General features: G+C 36.0%; 4 protein-coding genes and 1 pseudogene across 9 annotated transcripts; 2 read left to right on the top strand and 3 right to left on the bottom strand.

Moving 5' to 3' along the window:
* Nucleotides 1–1,003: 1,003 nt before the first annotated feature.
* Nucleotides 1,004–3,833, bottom strand: LOC109190507 (mitochondrial pyruvate carrier 1-like). Of its 2 annotated transcripts, none has more exons than XM_019340999.1 (5): nucleotides 3,702–3,833; nucleotides 3,400–3,528; nucleotides 2,828–2,882; nucleotides 1,562–1,697; nucleotides 1,004–1,251 (listed from the first exon to the last, which is right to left on the bottom strand). In XM_019340999.1, the coding sequence occupies exons 2-5, from the start codon at nucleotides 3,514–3,516 to the stop codon at nucleotides 1,209–1,211; spliced, it is 351 nt and encodes a 116-aa protein (XP_019196544.1). In that variant the 5' UTR covers nucleotides 3,517–3,528; nucleotides 3,702–3,833; the 3' UTR covers nucleotides 1,004–1,208. The 2 variants fall into 2 exon arrangements, with proteins under 2 accessions (XP_019196544.1, XP_019196545.1); XM_019341000.1 differs by having other exon boundaries at nucleotides 1,194–1,248; nucleotides 3,702–3,820.
* A 1,978-nt stretch (nucleotides 3,834–5,811) lies between these two features.
* Nucleotides 5,812–7,432, top strand: LOC109190292 (annotated as a pseudogene).
* A 5,110-nt stretch (nucleotides 7,433–12,542) lies between these two features.
* On the bottom strand, nucleotides 12,543–14,989 carry LOC109190503 (vinorine synthase-like). The gene is made up of 2 exons (XM_019340994.1): nucleotides 14,395–14,989; nucleotides 12,543–13,354 (listed from the first exon to the last, which is right to left on the bottom strand). The coding sequence occupies exons 1-2, from the start codon at nucleotides 14,929–14,931 to the stop codon at nucleotides 12,608–12,610; spliced, it is 1,284 nt and encodes a 427-aa protein (XP_019196539.1). The 5' UTR covers nucleotides 14,932–14,989; the 3' UTR covers nucleotides 12,543–12,607.
* Nucleotides 14,990–16,746: 1,757 nt separating this feature from the next.
* On the top strand, nucleotides 16,747–19,947 carry LOC109190506. 2 transcript variants are annotated; one of them, XM_019340998.1, is made up of 3 exons: nucleotides 16,747–16,973; nucleotides 17,012–17,115; nucleotides 19,519–19,947. In XM_019340998.1, the coding sequence occupies exons 2-3, from the start codon at nucleotides 17,013–17,015 to the stop codon at nucleotides 19,791–19,793; spliced, it is 378 nt and encodes a 125-aa protein (XP_019196543.1). In that variant the 5' UTR covers nucleotides 16,747–16,973; nucleotide 17,012; the 3' UTR covers nucleotides 19,794–19,947. The 2 variants fall into 2 exon arrangements, with proteins under 2 accessions (XP_019196543.1, XP_019196542.1); XM_019340997.1 differs by having other exon boundaries at nucleotides 16,747–17,115.
* A 2,076-nt stretch (nucleotides 19,948–22,023) lies between these two features.
* Nucleotides 22,024–23,917, bottom strand: LOC109190505. Of its 4 annotated transcripts, none has more exons than XR_002055724.1 (4): nucleotides 23,840–23,917; nucleotides 23,003–23,181; nucleotides 22,655–22,865; nucleotides 22,024–22,336 (listed from the first exon to the last, which is right to left on the bottom strand). XR_002055724.1 is itself a non-coding variant. In XM_019340996.1 (4 exons), the coding sequence occupies exons 1-4, from the start codon at nucleotides 23,733–23,735 to the stop codon at nucleotides 22,723–22,725; spliced, it is 429 nt and encodes a 142-aa protein (XP_019196541.1). In that variant the 5' UTR covers nucleotides 23,736–23,802; the 3' UTR covers nucleotides 22,446–22,722. The 4 variants fall into 4 exon arrangements, 1 of the variants encoding a protein (XP_019196541.1); XR_002055725.1 differs by lacking the exon at nucleotides 22,024–22,336 and adding an exon at nucleotides 22,446–22,588; XM_019340996.1 differs by lacking the exons at nucleotides 22,024–22,336; nucleotides 23,840–23,917 and adding exons at nucleotides 23,462–23,551; nucleotides 23,719–23,802 and having other exon boundaries at nucleotides 22,446–22,865.
* Between the last annotated feature and the right edge of the window lie 26 nt (nucleotides 23,918–23,943).

Below are 23,943 nucleotides of genomic sequence, written 5' to 3'. Positions count from 1 at the left end.
ACTATGTAGACTTTATATATATATATATATATATATATATATATATATATATATATATATAACCATCAAACTCCAAACTTTTCAAATTGTATGAACCATATAAACTTTGGGGGACTTAGCTAGTCCACTACAACTTGAGAAATTAGATTTGAATACAAAATTAAAATTAGCAGTCTCTAACTATTTCATTTAGATGGTGCTCGGTTGAAGTTGCAGAAGCTCGCGCCGTCCTTGCCGGGCTCAAAGTCGCGTGGAGTTGACCTTCTCTAACATCATGATTCAGAGTGATTCTGTCAACGTGGTCAAGTATATTAATGACCCTCTTTTTGACACCAAAGGTGGTGGAACACTGGAACCCTGTGTAATGTTATTACTGAGTGTAAGGCTTGGATCATGAAGAACTGGAATGTCAAATGCTGCCACATTTTGCGAGAACAAAATCAAGCGGCGGATTGGCTTGCGAAGAATTATGCGCCGGACAACGAGTTTGGCCATCTTGTTTTTTTTGTCCCAATGACAAACTCGCGGAGTATATCCGTAACGATTGTCTAGGTGTTCCTTTTGTCCGCGGTGACTAATTTTGTTTGTTCCCCGGGGTTCCACCCTTCCTCTGTATTCAAAAAAAAAAAAAACCACTATACTAATAATTAAAAGGCTGAGGATGTGTTTGGTTCATGGGTTTAGTTATCATGAATGGGAATCAAAGACATTGTTATTGTTTGGTTGACAGATTTTTAGAGCACTACAATGAGATTTGATTACCCATTTAATTAGAAAACTCATTTCTCAATAAAATAAAAGTTGCATTCCATTATTATTCCCCCTCCAAATTGGTAATTTGAATTTTAAGTTTTTTTTTTTGATTTGTGCTTTTAGATTATTATTTTTTTGTTCATATTATTGGTGATTATACATTATTCATTTTATATGTTGTATAATAATAAAAATATTTTTGAAAGATAATTACTATTTAATAATAAAACAAATTATACTAGAGATATTATAAGGTGTTGAATGAATAATGTATCATCATTATTTATAATCACAAAACCTGCTAAAGGCTAACGATGGTCATATTATAAACGCTATTTGCAATTTGCAATACAAACATACATTTGATCCCTCTTAAGGGTACATTATATTATCACTTCACATCATATTTTCTTATTGTGAGGTATAAGAAGGTTGTTTTGAACAAACCAATTAAATCACTTTGGATCATCTTTGTCTTCTGTTGGTGTCACGTACCTACTAAGAACAACAAGAAAACCATGAGATGATTAGCACAATGCATGCCCTCTATGTGCCATTATTATTACAAATTTCCTAAATTGAAATTTTGAATGTACGGCATAAAAATATGAGGATAAGAATGCAAAATCAAGTCTTTAACCATTTCTTTTCCATTATTGTTTCTTATCAGATCATCCTTGCTCCGAAATAAGAATGCAAAAATAAGTCATTCGCATTATCGACTTATCGCGTATATAATTATTGCAAAGTGTGAGTGAGTACGTTTTGAAATTATAAAGGTGAGTCGAATAGTGGATATAGGACGTACCAGTTATGATTAGCCCAACGCGAGAGTTGATAAAGTTGGACGGATTCATTTGCAGCATGGCACGCCAAAAGTAGATGATTGCGAGGTCGCACCATCCAAGCAAATCTCATGCACAACATAGAAAACACGCATAACACTGCAAGTGCATGCTCCAACAACCAAAACGTGCACAACATATTATTATGAACTCATTTAGGGGCGTTTGGTAAATAGCTATTAGCTGATGATATAAAATATTTGGTAAATTATAGTTGATAGCTAATTACATACCAAATGACTTTCTCAAAAAGAAAAAACTGTTTTTTGACCCGTTTTTTGAATTTTAGTATTTTGAAACAAAATGTTGTTACAAAAAAAAAAAAAAAAAAAAAAACTAATTAATCAAACACTTATATTGGTTGTTTAACCAAGTCACACAGTTAATAATAGTGAAACAAGTCCAAATTAACTGATAGGCTAACTATTTTACCAAACTTGACCTTAATTTAATTGGAAAAAAAATTAACAATTTTCATCCTTAAATTATACAAACATTCATTTCTTTTAATTATATATTGTCGTCGCTTTTTGTTTCCAATTGTATGTGAAGTAACATTTTGTTTAACCCAACTCTAATATATGAATTAAACTTAAAAGAATTAAGGATGGAACCATTATAAGGGCATGGTTTGGTTGCCCTGGACAAGCTTTGAGTGAATTGACTAAATTCACTAATTTCAAATAAGAATTAATAAAATGGAGCCACATTACGTGTTATAAAATGTTATATGCAACAAGTTTGGTCCATTTAGACATTGACTATTAGGGGTGTGTTAATTTGGGTACGTGACTTTTAAAACTAACAATTTAGTCCTTTAACTATCATTTTTTTAGCAGATTTGGTCCTCCTGGCCAAATTGCCGGTGGAATTTGGCCGGAAAGACATTCGAATTTTTAAATCAAATATTAGTGGGGGTAATTCGGTCTTTTTAATTGTAAAAAAATAGCGTTTGATTTAAAAATTCGAACGTCTTTCCGGCCAAATTCCACCGACAATTTGGCCTGGAGGACCAAATCTGCTAAAAAAATGATAGTTAAAGGACTAAATTGTTAGTTTTAAAAGTCACGTACTCAAATTAACACACCCCTAATAGTCACAGGACCAAAAGTGTAATTTGCTCTATGCTTTATAATATGGTAAGTAGTATACTATTCTTATGGGTAATTAAGATTGAAAAATAAACATTCCCATTCTACCCAAGAGCAACATATGAACAAATTCTTTACCTCCAGTCATGTTGCCAGATATAGCGTCCGGAGGTTTCTTTACGTCCATTATTCCCTACACAAATCCATTAATAATGGAATTTTAAAAATAAATTTAATAAAATTAAGGCCTCATTTAAAAAAAAAAAAAACGTTTATATATAAGTATAACTCAAATTATTTACAATTTAATATTTTATATTAATTAATGTAGCATTGGTGCATAACTTTAAATTAAAACCCATACTTTTAAGACCCATTTGGCTCTCCCAATCCTATTTGAGGAGAAAATTAAGAAAAGTGAAAATGATCAATTGGGTCCACAAAATGGGAAATTCTGTTGCCTATTAGGAAATACGGAGTATATAATTACTAAACAAGCTCTTCCTTTTTCGAGAAATAATGGAAAATAAAGATCAGAATTGAATAAAAATCGAAAATGAAAGAATGAAAAATTGAAGAAAAAAAAAAAGAAAAAATCTCTAAAGAATTATTAGAGCTGGTAAACAGAATCTAAATTTCTCCAGTAAAGTTTTGTAGAACCCAAAAATTATAAAAAATTGAAGGGAATTGAAGTATGAAATGAAACATACTGCAATGACAAATCCCCAGTTTGCCATAGGACCCCAAAAGTGAGTTGTTTTAGGTCCCATTGGACTCCTCCAATAGCCTCGCAACGATGCCATCATTTGCTTCTTCGACGACCACATCTTCTACGGCACCTGGTACCTCGTACAACATAAACAGAAGGTTAATTTTTGTCTCAAAACACCCAAAAAAAAAAAAAAAAAAAAACAGCAAACTTCTGTTGATGGATTGTGATGATAGAATCAGTTTCAAAGCTGAGAAAATATGTATAGGGATAAAGAGATGAGCAGAGGCTGAGAAGATTTACCGTAATTCAATTCGTCGGAATAAAATGAAAAATGGTTTTCAGATCGAACTTCTCAGATAGAGTTTTTATTTTTGGGAAGAATTCTCAGATAGAGTTGAAAGAGTTGAAACCAAACTACTAACTACTAAGCCAATTCTGATACGTAGCTCCACAAGTGTAGGGATAAGTACATTTTTGTCAAGCATAATAAGTTTCCCACTAGTCTCTGTCACTTATTTGGAAAATAAAATAATAAAGAGAGTTATCAGGTGTGGTGTGTCGCATGATAGATTGTACAAAAATATTCATAAGTTGCTGGTTGTGGTTCACGCTCATGAAAGAAAGAGTTTTTTGCACTTTTAGTCCCACGACTATAGTGGCACTGGCAGAATTGATCCACGACTTTTGAACTTTGCAATTTTAGTCCACGACTATTGATTTTTTTGCAAAAATGGTCCTTCCGGCCATTTTTCCGTCAAAATTTCACCGGAAAAAAAATCTCTATTTTTAGCCGGGTTAAAATTAACATTTTACTTATCTCAAAAAATTAAAAGAAAAAAATTAATATTTGACTACATACAATATTACTGGGCTACATAATACTGCCCCAGGCGGCGGAGTACATGTACCACTCCAATGCTGCTGCCGGATAACCCAACTAGCCTGGGGAACGCCACGGCCGCTCCACCTCTTACTGACAGCCCTGCCTGCTCCAGGAACTCCGCCGCCTGGGGCAGTAGTATGTAGCCCAGTAATAATGTATGTAGTCAAATATCAATTTTTTTCTTTTAATTTTTTGAGAAAAGTAAAATGTCAATTTTAACCCGGTTAAAAATGGAGAATTTTTTTTTCCGGTGAAATTTTGACGGAAAAGTGGCCGGAAGGACCATTTTTGCAAAAAAATCAATAGTCGTGGACTAAAATTGCAAGGTTCAAAAGTCGTGGATCAATTCTGCCAGTGCCACTATAGTCGTGGGACTAAAAGTGCAAAAAACTCATGAAAGAAGTGTACTAAACTACTAATAGTAGACTAGTCAGTTGTTATACCATGGAATAAGGTCCACCTTGCATAAACTCTAGTCCTAAATTATGTATTTTAATATTAAAATTGTGAACAATTAGAATATAAATTATGTTTTTAAGTTGTGAGAATTTATAAATATAATACAAAGTCATCATAAATTGTAAATTATATATCTTTAAATTCGAATCTATTTTGCAAGGTGAATTCATGCCTATACTAATAGTCCTTAGTTACTTTTTTCTTTTTTAATTTTTAAATAGTGGGGCCAAAGTTACAGAAAAACCCAATGAATGTGGCTAGTTACTTTGTCATCAATTTGCCACGTTTTTTTCTTCAACGTAACAGTCCCTTAATTTATGGAATCGTTGGTTTATTGTCCCTTAATTTATGGAATCATTGGTTTATGCCATGAGTAATTTTACTTGAATTCCATTTTTTATTTTGAAAAATATTTTCGCTGTGTTTGGTTCATGGAATAGGTCGGGAATGGAATACCATTCCCAATAATAGACCTATTCTATTATTTAGTTTGTCTTTTCATGGCTGGGAATAGCATTCTCGGGAAGAACAAATTGCACTTTTGGTTCTGTGAGTATTAGGGTACTGGCAATTTGAGTACGTGACTTTCAAAACTCCCAATTTAAACCTTTAACTATGCTTTTTTTGGCAGATTTGGTCCTCCGGACCAAACTGCCGGCCAATTTTGGCCGAAAAATGATTTAATGGTTCGAATTATTTTGTGATGAGGGTAAAAACGTCATTTCACTCCCTTCTTCTTCACTCTCCCTTTCTTCTTCGTTCTTCTTCTTCTTCACCGCATTATGGCCAAATGGAATCATATTAATGGCCAAATGGAATCAACGCATTCAACTACCCAATTGATCGTATTGAAATGCAATACTTGTCGTCTTTTAATTGTTCGATCATTTGGCCATAATGCGGTGAAGAAGAAGAAGAACGAAGAAAGTTGTTCGATCACCGGCCGAAGAAGAAAGTTCTACGTCTTTTAATTGTTCGATCACCGGCCGGCGCCTCGTCCTCCTCGCTGGTGTAGTCCTCGTGCTTGGGCACCGGAGCGATCAATCTCCGGTTATCGTCGGCACTAACATGGTTCTTCTAGCTACTATCATCATGGCCGGACGTGGAACAAAACATCCTAAAAGACATCGAAAAAGACGGCGAGAGATGCAGTATCTGCAGGCGGCGATCTCGGAGGCAATGAGGCTGTACCCGCCGGTGCCGGTGGACACGAAGGCCTGCCTGAAAGATGACGTCATGCCGGACGGCACGTTCATCGGAAAAGGGTGATTCGCGACGTATCACACGTACGCCATGGGGAGAATGGAGAAGATTTGGGGGAAAGATTGCTGCGAGTACAAGCCGGAGAGGTGGTTGGACGAGAATGGGGAGTACAGGCAGGAAAGTCCGTTCCGGTTTCCGGTGTTCCATGGCGGGCCGAGAATGTGTCTGGGGAAGGAAATGGCGTATATTCAGATGAAATCCATTGCGGCTTCGATTCTGGAGAGGTTTGAGATTGAGGTGTTGTCGGAGGAGAAGGGAAAGGTTCCTGATTTTGTGTTGTCTTTGACTCTTAGGATGAAGGGTGGGTTGCTTGTGAAGGTTAAGGATGAAGAAGAAGAAGAACGAAGAAGAAAGGGAGAATGAAGAAGAAGGGAGTGAAATGACGTTTTTACCCTCATCACGAAATAATTCGAACCATTAAATCATTTTCCGGCCAAAATTGGCCGGCAATTTGGTCCGGAGGACCAAATATGCCAAAAAAATGCATAGTTAAAGGTTTAAATTGGGAGTTTTGAAAGTCACGTACTCAAATTGCCAGTACCCTAATACTCACAGGACCAAAAGTGCAATTTGTTCTTCTCGGGAATAAGCTATTCTCTTTGCAGGGGGAAGAACCATTCCTAGGGGACCCCTTGGTATTAGCTATTTTCAAGTATTTGGGAATAGCTTTTGTACTCTAATACCGAAAATATCTTTTTTTTTTTTGTATTATATATATATATATATATATATATATATATATATATATATATATATATATATATATATATCACCACATACCGCCACAACCATCACCATCGCCACCGCCACTAGCACCATTGTCCCCGCTGCCGCCGTCACCACCACCACTGCCATCGCCATCGCCACCATCGCCGTCACAACCACCACCAACACCACATATTTTTATAAGGGTATTTATGTCTTTTAAAACATATATCATTTTCATTCCTTAAATCAACCAAACACTGTAATATAATTCCTAAAGTCTATTCCTTTCACGAACCAAACAATAGAATACAATTCATATTATATTCATTGCCTATTCCATTCCTTATGGAATATCATTCCTATTACCTCAAAATTCATTACGGAATAATTTTGGAATGAATAGGAATGCTATTCCATAGGGAATGGAATAGGTAAGGAATAGAATATGAATTGTATTATAGTGTTTGGTTCGCTGAAGAAATAGACTTTAGGAATTGTATTCTAACATTTGGTTGGTTAAAGGAATAAAAATAGTATATATATGGTACTTCGCCCCAAGTGCTTGATCGCTTGCAGTCACATGGGGACGCATATGTTTTTGTACCTTGACAAATTACACAATGTACAATATACTCGTCTAAGAAGTGGAGTTGAAAGTCATAATACACATTCAATTAACATTTTTTTAATTATATACTACAGGTATATTCATGAATGACATACATGCTTGACTGGAATGTAGAAATTTCACGAGGATTTACAATATCTTTTTCAGTTTTCCGTTTTTTTTTAAAAAAAAAAAAAAAATTCCTTTTTCATATTTTGTTTTGTTTATGTTTATTCCATTTTCTATTCTCTCATTTCGCTTTCATAATCACACTTACAAAAACTCCTCAAAAACCACACAAAAAACCTCACTATTGAAGATGCCCTTATGCGGCTACTATCTCCGTTTGCCGACGATACTTGGACTAGTGAACCTGCGAGTGTGCAAGATGCAACTCCTGCAAGCTTTGACATGGACGGCGTTACAACGATTGGAGTTTGGGGGAGTGCAGTGTGCCAGCGCTTGATGGTGTAGGTTGTGCGGCTGTGAGAAGTTTAAAGTTTGGGAATTGGGTTTAGGACTTTAGGGTAGGGTGTGTGTGACAGCATGAAGGGACTGAAGAAAGTGAAGGCAGTGATTTGGTGAAGCTATGAAGTAAAATTAAACAATTTTTTTTTTAATATTAGTATTTAGTAGGTCGATCGCGGGCCAAACCCGCAACCCGCCCTACCTAGGTCCTTTAATTATTGGATAAAGAAAAATTAATGAATAAAAATCAGGACTTATTGATCTGGTCCCCTTTTATTAAGCAATTAAAGCAAAACACATTATAGGTGATAGGGGCATGGGGCATAGGGCCCAGGCCCAATGTCAATTGGGCCAAAAAAAGGAAACTCGATCATTAATTAGGTAATGAAATAATTGGAGCCCAATGGCATTGTTTTTGGGGCCTAAATTACGTTGAGAAATAATGTTTGGAGGCCAAAGTGTGGGGGTACGAGGGGCCAGAGTGCAAAGACTGAAGGGATGGTGTAAAGTGAAGAAGTGGAGAAAATTTTGGGTCAAAGTGTGGTAATGCATAAAGTACATTGTGTCATAGCGCAAAGCTTAGGAAAAGGGGCAAATAGTGCGTTTGACAGTAATATATATAGCACAATCCAGGAAAACGGGCAACATGGAGAAGCGATTTGCCTGGGCTATGGGGGCACCGACTAGCAACCCTAATGTTGGATCTGTGCTCGCGGGTGAGTGGCAAACCCCATTGGGTCGAGCCAACCAAAGCAGATCGTTGAAGGTAGGCAGGCGGACCGCTCTTGGGTCCACTAACCCTGGGCGTTTTCGCCCCTTACCGAGTCACCCCAAATTAGTTTAGACAGCTCATAAAAAATGGCGGACGGCTTGCCGCATAGTGAAATAGCCATGCAGGGCTAGGTGCGTAGTCTTTGGACAGTTGGCGAGGAACCTGAACATGCTCTACTACGTAGCGTGTTGGGATATGTTTAGCAGGAAAGCACAACACCTTATGGAACACGTGTATGGCGTGGGAGGGTGGAGCGTTGTGGTCTGCACACTTGTCCACAATGTGCAGCCCTATGAATAGTATAAGAGGCAGGGTGGCATTATTTTTAAACAAGACTTCTCCCTTAGTTAACGGCATTACATCACTTGTTTTATGAGCCCGCATGGAGAAAAGGCAGCCCAATAGGTATGCATGTAAAGAATGCAGTGAAAAATCCTAGTTGGGATTGCACGAGAAGAAGGCGGCCCAACAATTCCTCATGTGGGGAAGGCAGTTGAATTCTTATTGGGTTCGCAACTAGTGAATGTGTCCTTGTCCACAATGTGCAGCCTTATGAATAGTATAAGAGGCGGGGTGGTATTATTTTTAAACAAAACTTCTCCCTTAGTCAACGGCATTACATCGCTTGTCTTATGAGCCCGCATGGAGAAAACGCAGCCCAATAGGTCTGCATGTAAAGAATGTAGTGAAAATCCTAGTTGGGATTGCACGAGAAGAAGGCGGCCCAACAAGTCCTCATGTGGGGAAGGCAGTTGAATTCTTAGTGGGTTCGCAACAAGTGAATGTGTCCCCATGCCTTAAAAAAAAAAAAAAAAGAGAAAGAACAAATAGAAGTCGTACCAGCCTGTACAAAGAGAAAGTAGTAAAAGAAAAAATATTCTTATTTCTTTTTCCTGCATGAAAGACGCCCCAAGGAGCTTAGCTTACAAGTAGGGAATGTGGTTGAAAATCATCTTTGGTGGGTCTGTAAGCAGGGAATGCAATCCAAGGAAACACACCTCAAAAGGGGAAAAAAGAACAAGACAAAGGGTATGTTTTGTTTTTGGGCATCTGACAACTCGAACAATGATTGGACGTTGTGGGGTCAAGCTTGAGAACAAAGTTTGAAAACAATTATAAGATGATGAGAAATTTTTTATTAAAATTAGGGAGTGTAGAGGCAGTGATGCGAGAGGGTGAAGTCAATATCTACATAAAACTACAACTAGAGAAAACTAGGGACTCATGATGGGGCCATGGAGCTTGGGCTCAATGTCAATTGGGTTGGGGAAGGGATATCTGAGCATTAATTAGGTCTAGAAATAATTGGAGCCCAAGGACATTGTTTTTAAGGCCTAAATTGGATCGAGAAATAAAGTTCGGGGGTCAAAGTGTGGTAAAGAGTAAAGTACAAAGGGCTATAGTGTAAAGATTGAAGGGATAGGCCGGGGTGTAAAGAGAAGAGGGGGAGAGAGTTCGGGGTAAATGTGTGATAAGGCGAAAAGTACATGATGCCATAATGCAAAGCTTAAGGAAAAGGGTTAATGGCATGTTTGGCAACGCGGTATGGAACACAATCCCATAAATAAGCGGTGGGGATGAGCGGTTTGCCTAGGCAGTATGAGCGTTGGCTGGTAACCTCAGTGTTAGATCTGGGCTCGCGAGTGAGTGGTGGACCCCATAGGCGTCAAGCGGATCTTCGGAGGCAAGTTGATGGACCACTTGGAGTCCACTGCCTATTGTCAGGTCGCCTTGGCCCTCTGTAGGCAGTTGGAGGGCCCCGACTTAGTTCAACCGACTGGGGTGGACCGCCCAGATGGCCTACGGACGGCTCGTCGGGAGATGGCGGACAACTTATCGGGCAGTGAAATGGCTAGACAGGGGTACATGTGCGGTCTTCTAATGGTTGGCAAGGACCCAAAAAGTGCTCTACGATGTGGAGCGCGGGGAGATGTTTGGTGGGAAAGCGCAACACGTGGCGAGACATGCGTATGGCGAGGGAGGGTGGAGCGGTGTGATCCGCACACTTGTCACAACATGCGGTGGCGTTCGTTTCAGAGCATCATCAATTCTTCTTCTCTCTCAGTCAACTTCACAATACTTCCTTGTATTATGTGGTCCGCTAGTTAGTTATAGTGGTGCACCCCTGTGGTTGTGTTTGGTATCTTGCCCCTTGGGTCAAATTTACCCCCCCCCCCCTTCCAGGTATTAGAGAATAAAAAATGAGAGTATATGTAAAATTATTTTTCCTATATGTACCATATATCATTGCATATTACAATATAACAAAAAAAAAAAATCTTTTGTTTTTTGGATTTTCTTCCTGATTAAAATAGGAGAATACTACTTGAGACCCACAGGGAATAGAGTAGAGTTTGGTAGTCCATATATATATATATATATATATAGTAAAACTCATTAAAATATTCTATCATATATTTTTTTGAAAATAAAAAAGCTAATTCATTAATCATAGGCTGAAACGTTTACAATAAAGATCGATCGAATGATCAAACATTCATTACAGTCAGACATAGAAACAACTTTCTTAGCAATGCTACAGAAAACTTGATTCACAGACTGTTTCACAAATTTGAAGCTGAATTCTTTGGAAGAACTTAAAGCTTCTTTAATGATTTGGTCAAACGTACCCAAGACTGACACTAGTTGAATAGTCTTGCACACCACCTGAGTATCTATTTCCATTCTTCTATCCATTGACAATATCTCCATCAGATTGAACTGCATATCATAGTTCATAGGAGTCTCTTTTTCATTGTCATATTTGTCACCCAAGACGAGATTCACATACGCCATAACTAGTTTTATCGTTTCACGCTTTATGAAAAAGAACTCGCCAAGTAAACAAGAAGAAGAAACTCGTCAAAATAACGAGAGGAAAAACACGGAAACTACAAACAAAATTAAACCAGTAAAACAAAACAAAGGGAAACAACAATGCGAAAATAAGGGAGAAATGACCGGTAGCAGTGGGGATGGAGGGATGGGACAAGGCGTAACCGGTGACGAAGGCGGAGAATGGAAGAGAAGACAGTGAAGACAGAAAAGACAATGAAGGCAGACGTTGTCTGCGGTGGAGATGTAGAGTCAAGTTGTGATTTGACTAGTTGAGTTTTATTCTTTATTCATCTTGTTTCTTGATCTTCAATTGTACCCACAGCCAAAAAAAAAAAAAAAAAAACAGCTTTATTTTGAATTTTACAAGCTTACTTTGTGAGAGATGAACACATTATTTCACCAAAAATATTATTTAAATTTAAAATTACTTTCACTTGTGTTCAAATTTTATTAGAGGCAAAAAAAAAAAAGGATAAAAATAAAAGTTAATACTCAATTTGGTCCATCGACTATTATGATTTCACCAATTTGATCATCGACTACCAAAGTTGCTCAATTTAGTCCCTAAATATGTAATTTTTACATAAAATGATCAACCAACTATTAGGATTTTACCACTTTAGTTCCCAACTACTAAAGTTGTTCAATTTAGTCCCTAACTATGTAATTTTTATTTAAAATGGTCCATCGACTATTAGGATTTCACCACTTTGGTCCTCGACTACCAAAGTTGTTCAATTTAGTCCCCAACTATGCAAATGTTAACCTATAATGTAAGTTTTGTGTGAATTTGTGGACCTTTTTGGAGGGTCGAGAACCAAAGTAGTGAAATCATAATAGTCGATGGACCAATTTAGGTAAAATTTGCATAGTTAGGAACAAAATTGAGCAATTTTAATAGTCGAGGACTAAAATGGTAAAATCTCAATAATCGAGGGACCATTTTAAGTAAAAATTACATAATTATGGATTAAATTGAGCAACTTTGATAGTCAATGACTAAATTAGTGAAATTCTAATAATAGTGAGTGACCAAATTAGATATTAAATCATAAAAATCACAACCCCTATATATTAAGCAATCAAAACATGCCATATGTCCAAGAGTATAAAATGTGAGTACACCTAGAATACTTTTATGTTACCTAATTAAGAAAAATCCACTCATTTCACATCTTGTTACTTTATTCAACTATTCAAGCATGCATCTAACAAGTGAAAGAGCGAAGTTCCTTGTCTTGTTCAAGCCTGCTCATATCTTGATCAGCCATGGTGACCCATGCCTCAACTCCCCCAGGATATCTAGAATCCACCAGTATAACTGTGTCAATGCTACCAAACCCAGGAGTACTAACCCAACCTGGAGTCCCCCACCCAAAATCCATCTCATAAACTGGAAACCCACACCAACTTGTAAACCTCAACACCACCACATCTCTTTCCCCCATTAGCCTCCCAATTTGGCTAAAGTTCTCCTTCAAAACTTGAAAACCATTTTCGCCTCTCAGTTTTTTCAAATAGCTACTATCAATCCTTTCGCTTGCGGCTCTTAGCTTCGTTACCAAGCCAGGCCAGTCTTCCTCCCCGTCCGCCACCGCGCTCGCCGTCTGGTAGAGGTTCCCGAAGGAATATTCCGGCAGGGGCGGGTCCATTCCCCGCCGGAGATTTACCGGGAACGTGTTAGCTGAGACGACGGCGCCGGGTTTGTGCTCCTTTGCAGCCATACAGCGCTTCCACAGCAAGGCGGATACGACTTCCACACGCGACGCCGCCGGAGCAGTGTTTGTTTTCATGTGTTTGGCCTTCATTTCATCAATGGCGGAGGCGCTGAAAACGAAGCTCTTAGTCGCTACCGGTTCCGGAGGTGGCTGAAGAGCAGAGCAGCCTTCCTGCGGCTTGAAATCGGGTGTCCCTCTCGCCGGGAAAAGAGAGGATCCATTGAACACTGGACTAACCTATGATGCAGAACGCAAACGCATTCGGTGAGATCAACTTACAAAACTAAATTTGTTATCCGGAAAATAACACTTTTTCATTTCATCATGAGTTATATGCTTATATTTTTTTTTTCTCTGAATTATTCATTTATTTATATTAGTCACTCAATTATTTTAACAGTGACAATTATCTTGCTTTTTTACTTTAAATTAGGCCATTCTTACAATTTAGTGAACTTCTTTCAAGATGAAATCCTTGAAAGGTAATGTTTATTTTTTTTTTATGATAATATGCAAGAATAGCAAGCTGCACAAAGCTACCATGATGGCAGCTTTTGACTTTTATTTTTATTATTATAATTATAATTATAATTATAATTATAATATAAAAAGAAAGCAAGACCACTTTTAAAAGTAGAATTGTTTTTGAAAGTAAAAGAGTATTATATGAATGTAGAGACAAATAGTGAAGAATTTGTAAATTTGATAATGTGGAAGTGAGATTCACTTTTAAATGTGAAAGAGCATTGCAAAGATAATGTTAGCCGTCTTATAATTTTAATTTTAAACTAATGATAGTAATAGAATTCAAACTTGTTAAGGACCTTATGCTCTTGTGGCACCAAGTTACTTTTCCATATAAGAAGTCATGGGTTTGAGACTTATAAACAAATGGTGTCTGCTCTTTTTTGCATTTAATTTAATTCGACATATAAACAATAATTGTTGAAGAAGAAAAATAAATGAAATAATTGTTTGGTAAAATAGCTTATCAGTCAATTTTGATTTTTTTTTACCACTATTAGCTGTTTTGTCAAATAGCTAATATGAGTGTTTAGTTAATCTGTCTTTTATAACAACGTATTGCTTCAAAAAATTACTCAAAACAATTTTTTCTATCATTTTTTTATAAAATAAATTATTTTCTCAAAAATACCTCCAATATTTTTTTGTTTTAAAGACTACATAGACCGGTGCAACAGCCCTGTTACTCTTTGCATCAAAATGGACCATTAATTTGTCTTCTAACCATTAAGAATCTTATCTTATCAACTAACCTTGATCTCATCTCCGCAAGCACAAGCCGCCCAGCCTTTAAGGAATGCGCAAAGACTGCAAACATCCGCAACCCTGTGTGAAATACAGACCCCAATGGCCACCCCGCCGCACCTAAACAAGCTAACCTGCACGGCCAAAAGCTCTTCCGTTTTCGCCACAATGGCGGCGTTCCCCTCCCGGTAAGGAACGAGTTTCTCCGACTCCTTCCCCTCCGGCAACCCAATCATCTCTTGGATCATCCCTTCGCCTCGAGCCACCACGAAGCAAACCCCTTCGTCGCTACAACTGACCAGTGTTTGCCCCTTGAATCGGCCGGCCAGGGGATAGAATTTGGTCAGTGTTTTGGAAAGAGCACTCTTTAAACGGCTCAGAATCTGGGATTGGTTGGTGTGGTTGTGGTTGTGGTAGTAAAGAACCAGTGGGATGTAGAAGTGTGGGGTTGGTTCATCCAAGAATGAGAGATTGTAACCCACATTCTCTAGAGGAGTGGGAGTGGAAGGCTTGATTAGCTCTTTAGAAACTATGTTCAGCTTCATTCTTTCACTACTTTTACTTGCTTGAATGCTTGGAATTTGCTATAAGTAATGTATAAAGGAAAAATTAAAGACGCCGGAATTGTAGCCAAGCACTTTGTGCTCAGATGTCATGTAGTAACCTCTCCATGTGGGAGGTTTTTTTTTTTGAAAGCCTCTATGTGGGAGGTAATTGTAGGAGACATTTTGAAACTCATACCATACATCATACTAATCCCTATTCGCAGTGGACTGGCCCAATTAAAGGATCAAAGTGCTGGTCAGATTGGTTCTAGCCCAATTAAGCGATCAAAGTGCTGATCAGATTGGTTTTTCTATACGAAGGGGAGTTCGAACTTTCAATCTTTTTTAGAGGATGAGAGTGCACAACCACACTCACGCTAAGTAAGCTGGTTAGAGTTGTACATTTGTTTAACATGCAATGATGCAGGTATTATATATTTATATGTATAATGTTTGTACTGTTTAGATCGGATAGTACGTAGAATTCATTCTCTCGTGGAATCCCACTAAAATCTGCTTAGAGAATCTTTGCATCAAAATGGGACCATTAATTTGTCTTCTAATCATTAATAATTGACATATATATGCTAAACCGATTGAGAACAGTTGTTATTCAGTGAGGAGATGAATTAATTATAATAACACACTCAGAATATATAGATAATGAGAAATTATTTCTCAAAGTATATTAATGAAGTTGGAAAAATCAAACTTTGAAAGACTTTTGAATAGTATTTGTCATTGAAAAAGTATGTAATTTACGCTAGTATAAAGCATAATGTACACTATTTTAACTCATAAATTACATTATTCTAACTCATATAATATATTATTTTATTCATAAGAATTCTAACACATAAACTAATTTGGGACCTTTGGGTCCCTCTGGTGTACTAAAAAGAAAACAAATTATTCTAACACATAAAATACATTATTCTAACACATAAGGTACATTATTCTAACTCATAAAATACATTATATATTATTTGAACTCATAATATTTAACAACGCTATTAGACCGTGGTCCCCATAGCTGTTTGGAACCAATAATTTGCCGATTATCTAGTTCCAGGCCTAGTAATCAGGCCCAATTTGCCAAAGATCAATCGTTATGCTATGGACCCGTGTCCAGCATACATTGTGGACACAATAACGGTGCCGTTAGTGACACCGTTATCTTCCACCATTTTTTTTTTTTTTTAAATTTCAAACCGCTTCGTTATAGGAGCATATGTTCATAATTTTATCATTATATGTTCATAATTGTAAGTTCATAATATCAGAGCTCTGTGTTCATAATTCCATAATTGTACATTCATACGTCCATAACTGTACATTCATAATTCCGTAACTGTACATTCATAATTCAATAACTGTAAATTCATAATTTTTGAAGCTCTATGTTCACAGTTTTAGAGCTCTATGTTCATAATTATTTTATCACTATATGTTCATAATTGTAAGTTCATAATGTCAGAACTCTGTGTTCATAATTCCATAACTGTACTGCTGTACATTTATAATTCCGTAACTGTACATTCATAATTCAATAATTGTAAATTCATAATTTTCGAAGCTCTATGTTCACAATTTTAGAACTCTATGTTCATAATTTTATCATTATATGTTCATAATTGTAAGTTCATAATGTCAGAGATTTGTGTTCATAATTTCAGAAACGAATAACGTCGTTAACGGCGAGACAAAATCAATTTTTTAAAACTGAAATGCCGTCGTTTTTCCTGAAAACAACATCATTTTTCCTGAAAACGACGTCGTTTGGACTCGTGTCCACAATGCACTGTGGACGAGTCCACAGCGTAATTTGCGGTCAAAGATGGGGGAGAGAGCCCAGATCAGGCCCAAAATCATGCATTGTCCGAAATTACATAGATTTGGAAAGTGAAGGTTTTGGGGTTCCCGCTCTTCCGCACCATTTTTTGCCGCCACCATAAATCAAAACTCCAAACGCACTTAGATTTCATCATTTCAAAGAGATCGAGCATTTCTTCTCTGAACTTCTCCATAGAGAGAGAGAGAGAGAGAGAGAGAGAGAGAGAGAGAGAGAGAGAGAGAGAGAAATGCTGGGAAGAGTGAGGAGATCGTCGATTAGCTCGTTGGAGCAGTTGGAGTTGGAGAGGCAACCTCCCAAGCTCATGAAATCAGATTCTCTCTCCATCTATGGTACCTACGCGTTTAGATTTCCTTTACTTTCAATTTCTGTCCGGAAATTTCAATTTATTGGTACTATTTTAGATTTTTAGGTTGAATTTGAGAAACTGGTTTTTCTTTTTTCCTTTCCCTTAAATGTTTCCTGAGGAATGGGATATTCAGGGAATTGTCATTGTTATTATACTGTAAAAAGGGAAACATTAAATCGGGTAACAATTATATGGATTTTATTAGATTATGGAGCATTTGTTAGTGATCAATAAAATTTACTGGGATTTAATCTTGCATTTTTCAATACTTAAAGTAGATCTAAAATGTGCATATTAAAATTTTCAACTTTTTATTATAATGTATATATGACTTAACTGCATTTGAAGGTGTCTTGCTAAAACAAGCCTAAAGTGCAAAGTCTAAGGTATGGTATTGTTTTTTTTTTTTTTGTTTTTTTTTTGAAAACCCCCTATGGTATTGTTATTTTTTCTGTTACTATGGTGGTTTTGGTTAGTGTATAACTTGAAATCTAAAAAACATAATAAGCCTCAATTCAGGTCATATTCTTGGTTTATGTTATGTTAATTTTTTTTTTTTTATACATTATGTTATAAGAGTTGTACTATGCAATTTTGTGGACAAAAATATCATTTTTTTTTTTTTTAATTACGAGAGGAAGTGGTATACCCACATATACAAACTATTGTTTCTATTGAGGCTCGAACCCACCACCTCTTACATAAAGGAACACCTTGGTACCAGTGAACCACAAGGTCCTTGCTAACAAAAATGCATGTTATATATATATATATATACACACACACACACACACACACACACACACACACACACACACACACACTCAATTTTTTTTTAATATTCTTCAATGGTAATAATGTATGTAGACATTATATTGGAGTAATATAAGAAATAATTTCATTTCATTTAAATTTTAATTAAATGTTATCATAATTACATATAGTAATTTATCATATTTAAATTTTTTTACTTTAATAATATTAATCATACTATAATTATTGCTTAAATTATCAACTATATTTTTAATATAATATGAATTTTACAACTATGATTTAAAAAAAATATTTTAATATAATTAAGATTTTAATATTGAGTATTAATATTAGACATATATTTTTGCGCATCCTGCATATAAAATATTAATAGTGAAAATATTTGTCAATTGTGAACTGAAACTTAAATTGGGGCTATTTATAATAGGATAACTTGCTTCTTCTTGTATGATTTCCATTTATATTTATTGGCGCCCATGAACGGGCTGACTCATCATTAATTAAAAAAATAATTAGTAACCAATTAAATAATGACATATTATTGGAGGGAAAATAGAAGAGGTATTTAGCATTACTTTGTATAATATTGGTCAGAAATCATAGTATCCCCCAATTGGTATTACTAGTTTACTATACACTTGGGGAGTAACTTTAAATAGAGCATACTGCCCACAATAGTTGATTTTCAGTTTTTGCAATTAGGATTTTTCATATGGATAAAGTTATAGGAACCAAAATCTTTCACAATTTAACATAGTAATATTGGGATAGATGTGTTAAATTCCACGAGTATATGTATTTGTATATTATTGAGTAAGGTAGTGGGAAATGGTGGCTCGTGTTATTGCCATTGAAGGTCAGAAGTTTCTGAGTCCATAAATGATTTGGAGAGAGAGAGTAAAAGTCCTCCTTCAAGCATCTAGTGGGGTATTTATAGAAGATTGAAGGAGATATGCCAGAAGGTTGGCATGTACGCCACGTGCCCTTCATGCACTTGGCGGTCTCGGAGGCCCACGGAAAAGTGTGCACGTATAGAAGTATATTTGATTAGCTAATATCCTTCAAGCTTGGTTATCAATGTGCCCTTTTAAGGATTTATACCGTGGGCTCGGGAGTCCAGCTGATCTACCAAATCGGGGCGAGCATAGAAGGTCTAGAGCAGTAACCATTAAGTCAATTGGATGTTTAACTCTCAGGTTGGGTCAGTCAGGTTCTTTTCTGATGTTGGAATGGGACTTTCACCACTTATAGAGTTGGGGTCCGAGCAGGTATTCTGTAGGTATGGGTCAGTATGCCTGAGTATATTTCATATCAAGGATTTTTCGATTTTTTAAAAATATATCTATAATTCTCTTCAGCATGATCCATTTCATACAAGTGTTGAAATTTGTGGAGCAATATGTTCCAAATTTCCTTTGTAATGCCATCATGTAGATTCCAGTTCCTGAAATTCAAGATTCTTGGTAAATAAGCAAATCTCTCTTCTGATACTGCTAAAACCAAAGAACTGATGACTGCACTGCTGCATATGTACAGAAACAACTCAAGAAGCTTCTATTAGGCTTTCAAGTTTTAAAATGTAGCTGAGTTGCTTATCTGATCTGTGCTGCAGAGACTACACTGCTGAAGTTAAAAGAAGGCTCTCGGCGTCGTGATATAAGCTCATGTTTGGAGGATTCGAAAGGAGAGGAAGCATCTGCAATCGATGTGGATTCGTCTTCTTCTTTTGATTCACAAAGACAACAACCAAAGACCGGAAATTTGTCTCTTCCTTACCTGTTTTTAAGGTACAGAAGCTCTCGTCAGCCAGTAAGCTCAGCTGATGAGGATAGCTGTTCCTCTGCAACTACTTCACCTTGGCCTAGCATTGTACAAAGCAGCTCATGACACCACTTATAGCAGGAACATAATTCATGTAAAATTTGTACGAGAAGCACTGCTACTTTATTATTCTCATGTAACTTGATTTAGGATCACATTATTAGTCTTCTAACAACTGGTTGTTTATGTTGTTAGAATAGAGGTTTGTGACATCTGTCTATATGACTTATGAGTTTCTTGGCATGATTGGCAACATGCATAATTCACCATAAAGAAAACATTATGCTTACTTTTAAACATTTCACATTATAATGCTTGTTTTTTTTTAATAGCAATTTCAACAATTGTTTTTTACTGTCCAACAAGGAAAGAGATGAGGATTATAAAATTATAAAATATATATTAAAAAAAAAAATCACATTGACAGCGCCTTTGAGACCTTGAAAAATGGAAAATTCCTTTTTTTAAGAATACATACAAGATTCGACACTATAAAAATGATAATGGTAATTCCACCATTAACTACTTTATTTATGAATTTTATAGTAATAAAAATACAAATCTTGCTGAGACTAAATTTTTAACTTGCTATCCTCTTGCCAAGCTTGACTTTCGTGAAAAGAATGATTCTTTCGGATCAACATGAGAGGCTAACGACATTGAAAGAGGTTGACCTTGCTTCTCTCCTCGTATACTTCTCTTCCCATCGAGCTCCCTTCCTCCTCGATCCATAGGGACAAAATGTAGGATTGGTGCTAACAGTTCATCACAGAAGAAAAAATTCACTAAGTCGAGATCACTAACCAGTTGACCTTTGCACTGTAGGTACCCATTGTGCACCAATGTTTTTCTCAAAATATTGTGTTATTTAATAGGAAATTTCCTTAAATACATTTTGCTACAATGTCTTTTTACTAGAAAAAGAAAATAGATATGAACTATGTTGTCACATGTCATTTTCCTTATTTTCTCAACTCAATCAATATGACAACAATACTCATTTTGTCATTTTTAGAAAAAGGCAAGGCAAAAGCAAAAAAAATCCTTATTAATAATATAATATAGTTAGTCAATTGTATTTATTAAACAAGATTGAATGGACAAAAACTCACGCTAATACAAAATAATGAGATAAAATCGCATATAATAATACAATATGTATAAGACGGTAATAAATTTAATTTTAGTCTAACAATACATCATAAAGCTTGAGTATATAATAATAATAATAAGAAAAAATGTTACAAATTAACCACTGAACTATACACAAAAGTACAATTAGTCATCCAATTCAAAAAGTGCAAATAGGTCTCGATCAAATTTAACACATTCCTCAAATCATCGTTGACATGAGAATCATATTATTTTAAATTTTATTTTAACAATTTTTTTTTTTTTGAAAAAAAAAAACCACCCATCTTCATCTTCGTTTCCGGCTAGAGACGAGGAGGAATGAATTTTTTTTTTTTAAATTTTATTTTATTCAAAGTTATTAAAATAAATATTAATAAAAATAATATTTTTTTTAATAAAATGACTGCCACATCAGCAATGACCTGAGTAACATGTCAAATTTAATTAAATTGCATAATTTTAAACAATTAAAGAACCTAATTACTTGCACTTTTGGAACATTTTTCGTAATAATAAAAATAGAAGCGCATGTGTATGAATGAAGATAGAGAAGAAAAATAATGGAGGAAAGGATAGCCAGGGAAGAGGCAGTGCATGGAAAGGGCAGGGCAGCAAATTTAGTAGAACTGCCCATCTCATGCTCCCCCTCGTCCCCGTCTACCCTCTCCACCTTTTACCTCACAATCCTCAACCAAAACACCCCACCTGCTTTGCTTAAACCACAACACCAACAAACATATATAGCTGCCATAAATTTCTGGCAAGTGGACACTCAGTGGGTCAATGAAATGAATTGTGTTGCATGCCCAATTGCCCACAACTTTAATAGAAGGAGAAATGGCATACAATACAATACAATAGAATATAATATAGAATAGAATAGCAGTACAAATGGTAGTACCAGAAGAATTCTCTCCTACTTTGATTCATCAACTACTTACTACTGTACTGCATATCACTTATTTCATAGTTGTAGTACAATTGTACAAATTCAGTGTGCCACATGCAATGCAAAGCAGATTGTACAGTATTTAACACTATTATAATTAAAATAATTATCCAATTAATTTAATAACAACTAGCTTTGTAGTTAAGGGCAGCTGCATTAAAAATCTGCACATACTTCTCTGTACCAAAATATAAACAAAGAGGCCAGCCAGGCTTCAAAATCAAATGTACGTGTACTACTTTCTGCTTAAAGTTAGCATTATGGTATATTTGTTTCATAATTAGCAGAGCTTAAGCCATAAATACGCAACTGTAAGGACTAACAAACCATCTGCATACTTGAGGACAAAAATGGAATGGCATTCACAACATAAATGTAATCTTGAGGCAAATGTATATACAAGTATCTTATATCATAAAGAAAAGGGGAATGTAGATTAAAAGCCGATATATTTGTGTAAAGAATGACAAGAACCTTTGCTCCAAGTGAAGTAGGAAAAACAAAGCATGTTGATTTGTCCAATGCCCTGCCCAAGAAATTAAAGAGAGCATTAACAACAGAAATTAGGAAGCCCAATGTAATCTTTAGAGCCATAATGGCATCTTGTATAGTTGTATTATAGAGTCTGCATTTTTGGAAACACACAATCTTATGGATTTAAAAGGAAATTGAATGAAATAGAATAACATTGAAGTAGTGCATGGACAAATACATTATCAGCAGTCAGTAACAAAGTCATTATCTATGTCATATATTATTCAAAAGGCAGCAATACAAACTCCTAGAACAAGCACAGAAGTGACAGTAAAGACAATAATCAATTCATTTATTCAACTCGGGCAACCTCCATAACTCCAAGCGTAAGACCCCAACTGCCATCATAGGGTAGTCAAAGCTTGTGAATAGGCAACACTATCCTTTCTTGTCATAAGCAGCGATATTTTGAGGCTCACATTCTGGACTAAACAGGCGAACCAGCAATGCGGTGGTAGAGCTCGTAGAGACTGCTCCACAAGCCCCCCACCTAAAACTTCGAGGATTTGTGATTCTAGGGCCTGCATTACCATGAACAGTATGCAAGGATATAATTATGAATTATAACGGTGAAATGAATCCCAAGCAAGTATGCAAAAGCAGCAAAGAAGCATAAAACAGTTTGATTTCATGGGAAAAAAATTAGTCAAAAACAGACCGTAGTGCAAGCGGCACAGCACCCAAAAACCTAATGCTCCTCCAACTGAGAATATTGCAGCAGTTTGTCTCGTCAATCTGGAACAAGTCTTACAATCTGATCTCATCACCTCCCCATCAGAAAATCCACACAATTGCCTCAATGCCATGGTGCACTTCAAATCTAGTCTCTCAAATATTCTACAAGACCAATTGAAACTACATTACCTCATGCATCAAATATTTGCATATCCCAAAGTAAAACCTTGAATGAAGATTAATCTAAAAATCCAATATGGTAACAAAAATATTAGTCCTAACTCCTAAGGGCAATTAATAATTATACGCAATATTGTTTCAGTTGTTATGGGATATTTGAGTTAGCAAATACACAAAGAAACAAGAATGATAGATCAAGATATTAAACAAAAATAAGAAAAATAGATAAAGAGAGTCAATGTAAAGATTAAGTTGGGTGTACAGATGAAAAAAAATGCAGTGATTCAAATTCCTAGCATGACACAGGCATTTCATCGAACAGGTTTGAGGCGAAGGACAATTTGAAACAAACCAAAATATCATACTCCAAACTTAAGGCCATGAGTGCAAAAAAAAAACTAATTAGGGTTTCAGTGAGGTAATTATGAGATTTCTGGATTGGAAGAAAGGTTTGCTGCAGTGGCAGAGCTAGGATCACATTTGAAGTCTCAAAGCATCAAATAGTATAGTTGCAGCAACAAATCAAAATGCTTCATAGAAATGATAGAATATTATTAGAGTTGGGACTTGGGGGATTACGATTAGGGATTAAGGGTTTTAAATTATTGGAATTAGGGGATTTAGGAATAGGATTTCGGACCTGTTGCCGCTTTCCGGACGATATTTTTATGCAATTGCTGCGTTATAGTTACTCTCTTCGCCAGGGTGCAGTCTAATCTAAAACGGAGTATATAATTGGACCAA

This window comes from Ipomoea nil, unplaced genomic scaffold (assembly GCF_001879475.1).
Source record: "Ipomoea nil cultivar Tokyo-kokei standard unplaced genomic scaffold, Asagao_1.1 scaffold1576, whole genome shotgun sequence".
Taxonomy (NCBI): domain Eukaryota; kingdom Viridiplantae; phylum Streptophyta; class Magnoliopsida; order Solanales; family Convolvulaceae; genus Ipomoea; species Ipomoea nil.
Note: the sequence above shows the minus strand (reverse complement) of the source record. Positions and strands in the feature narration are given on the sequence as shown.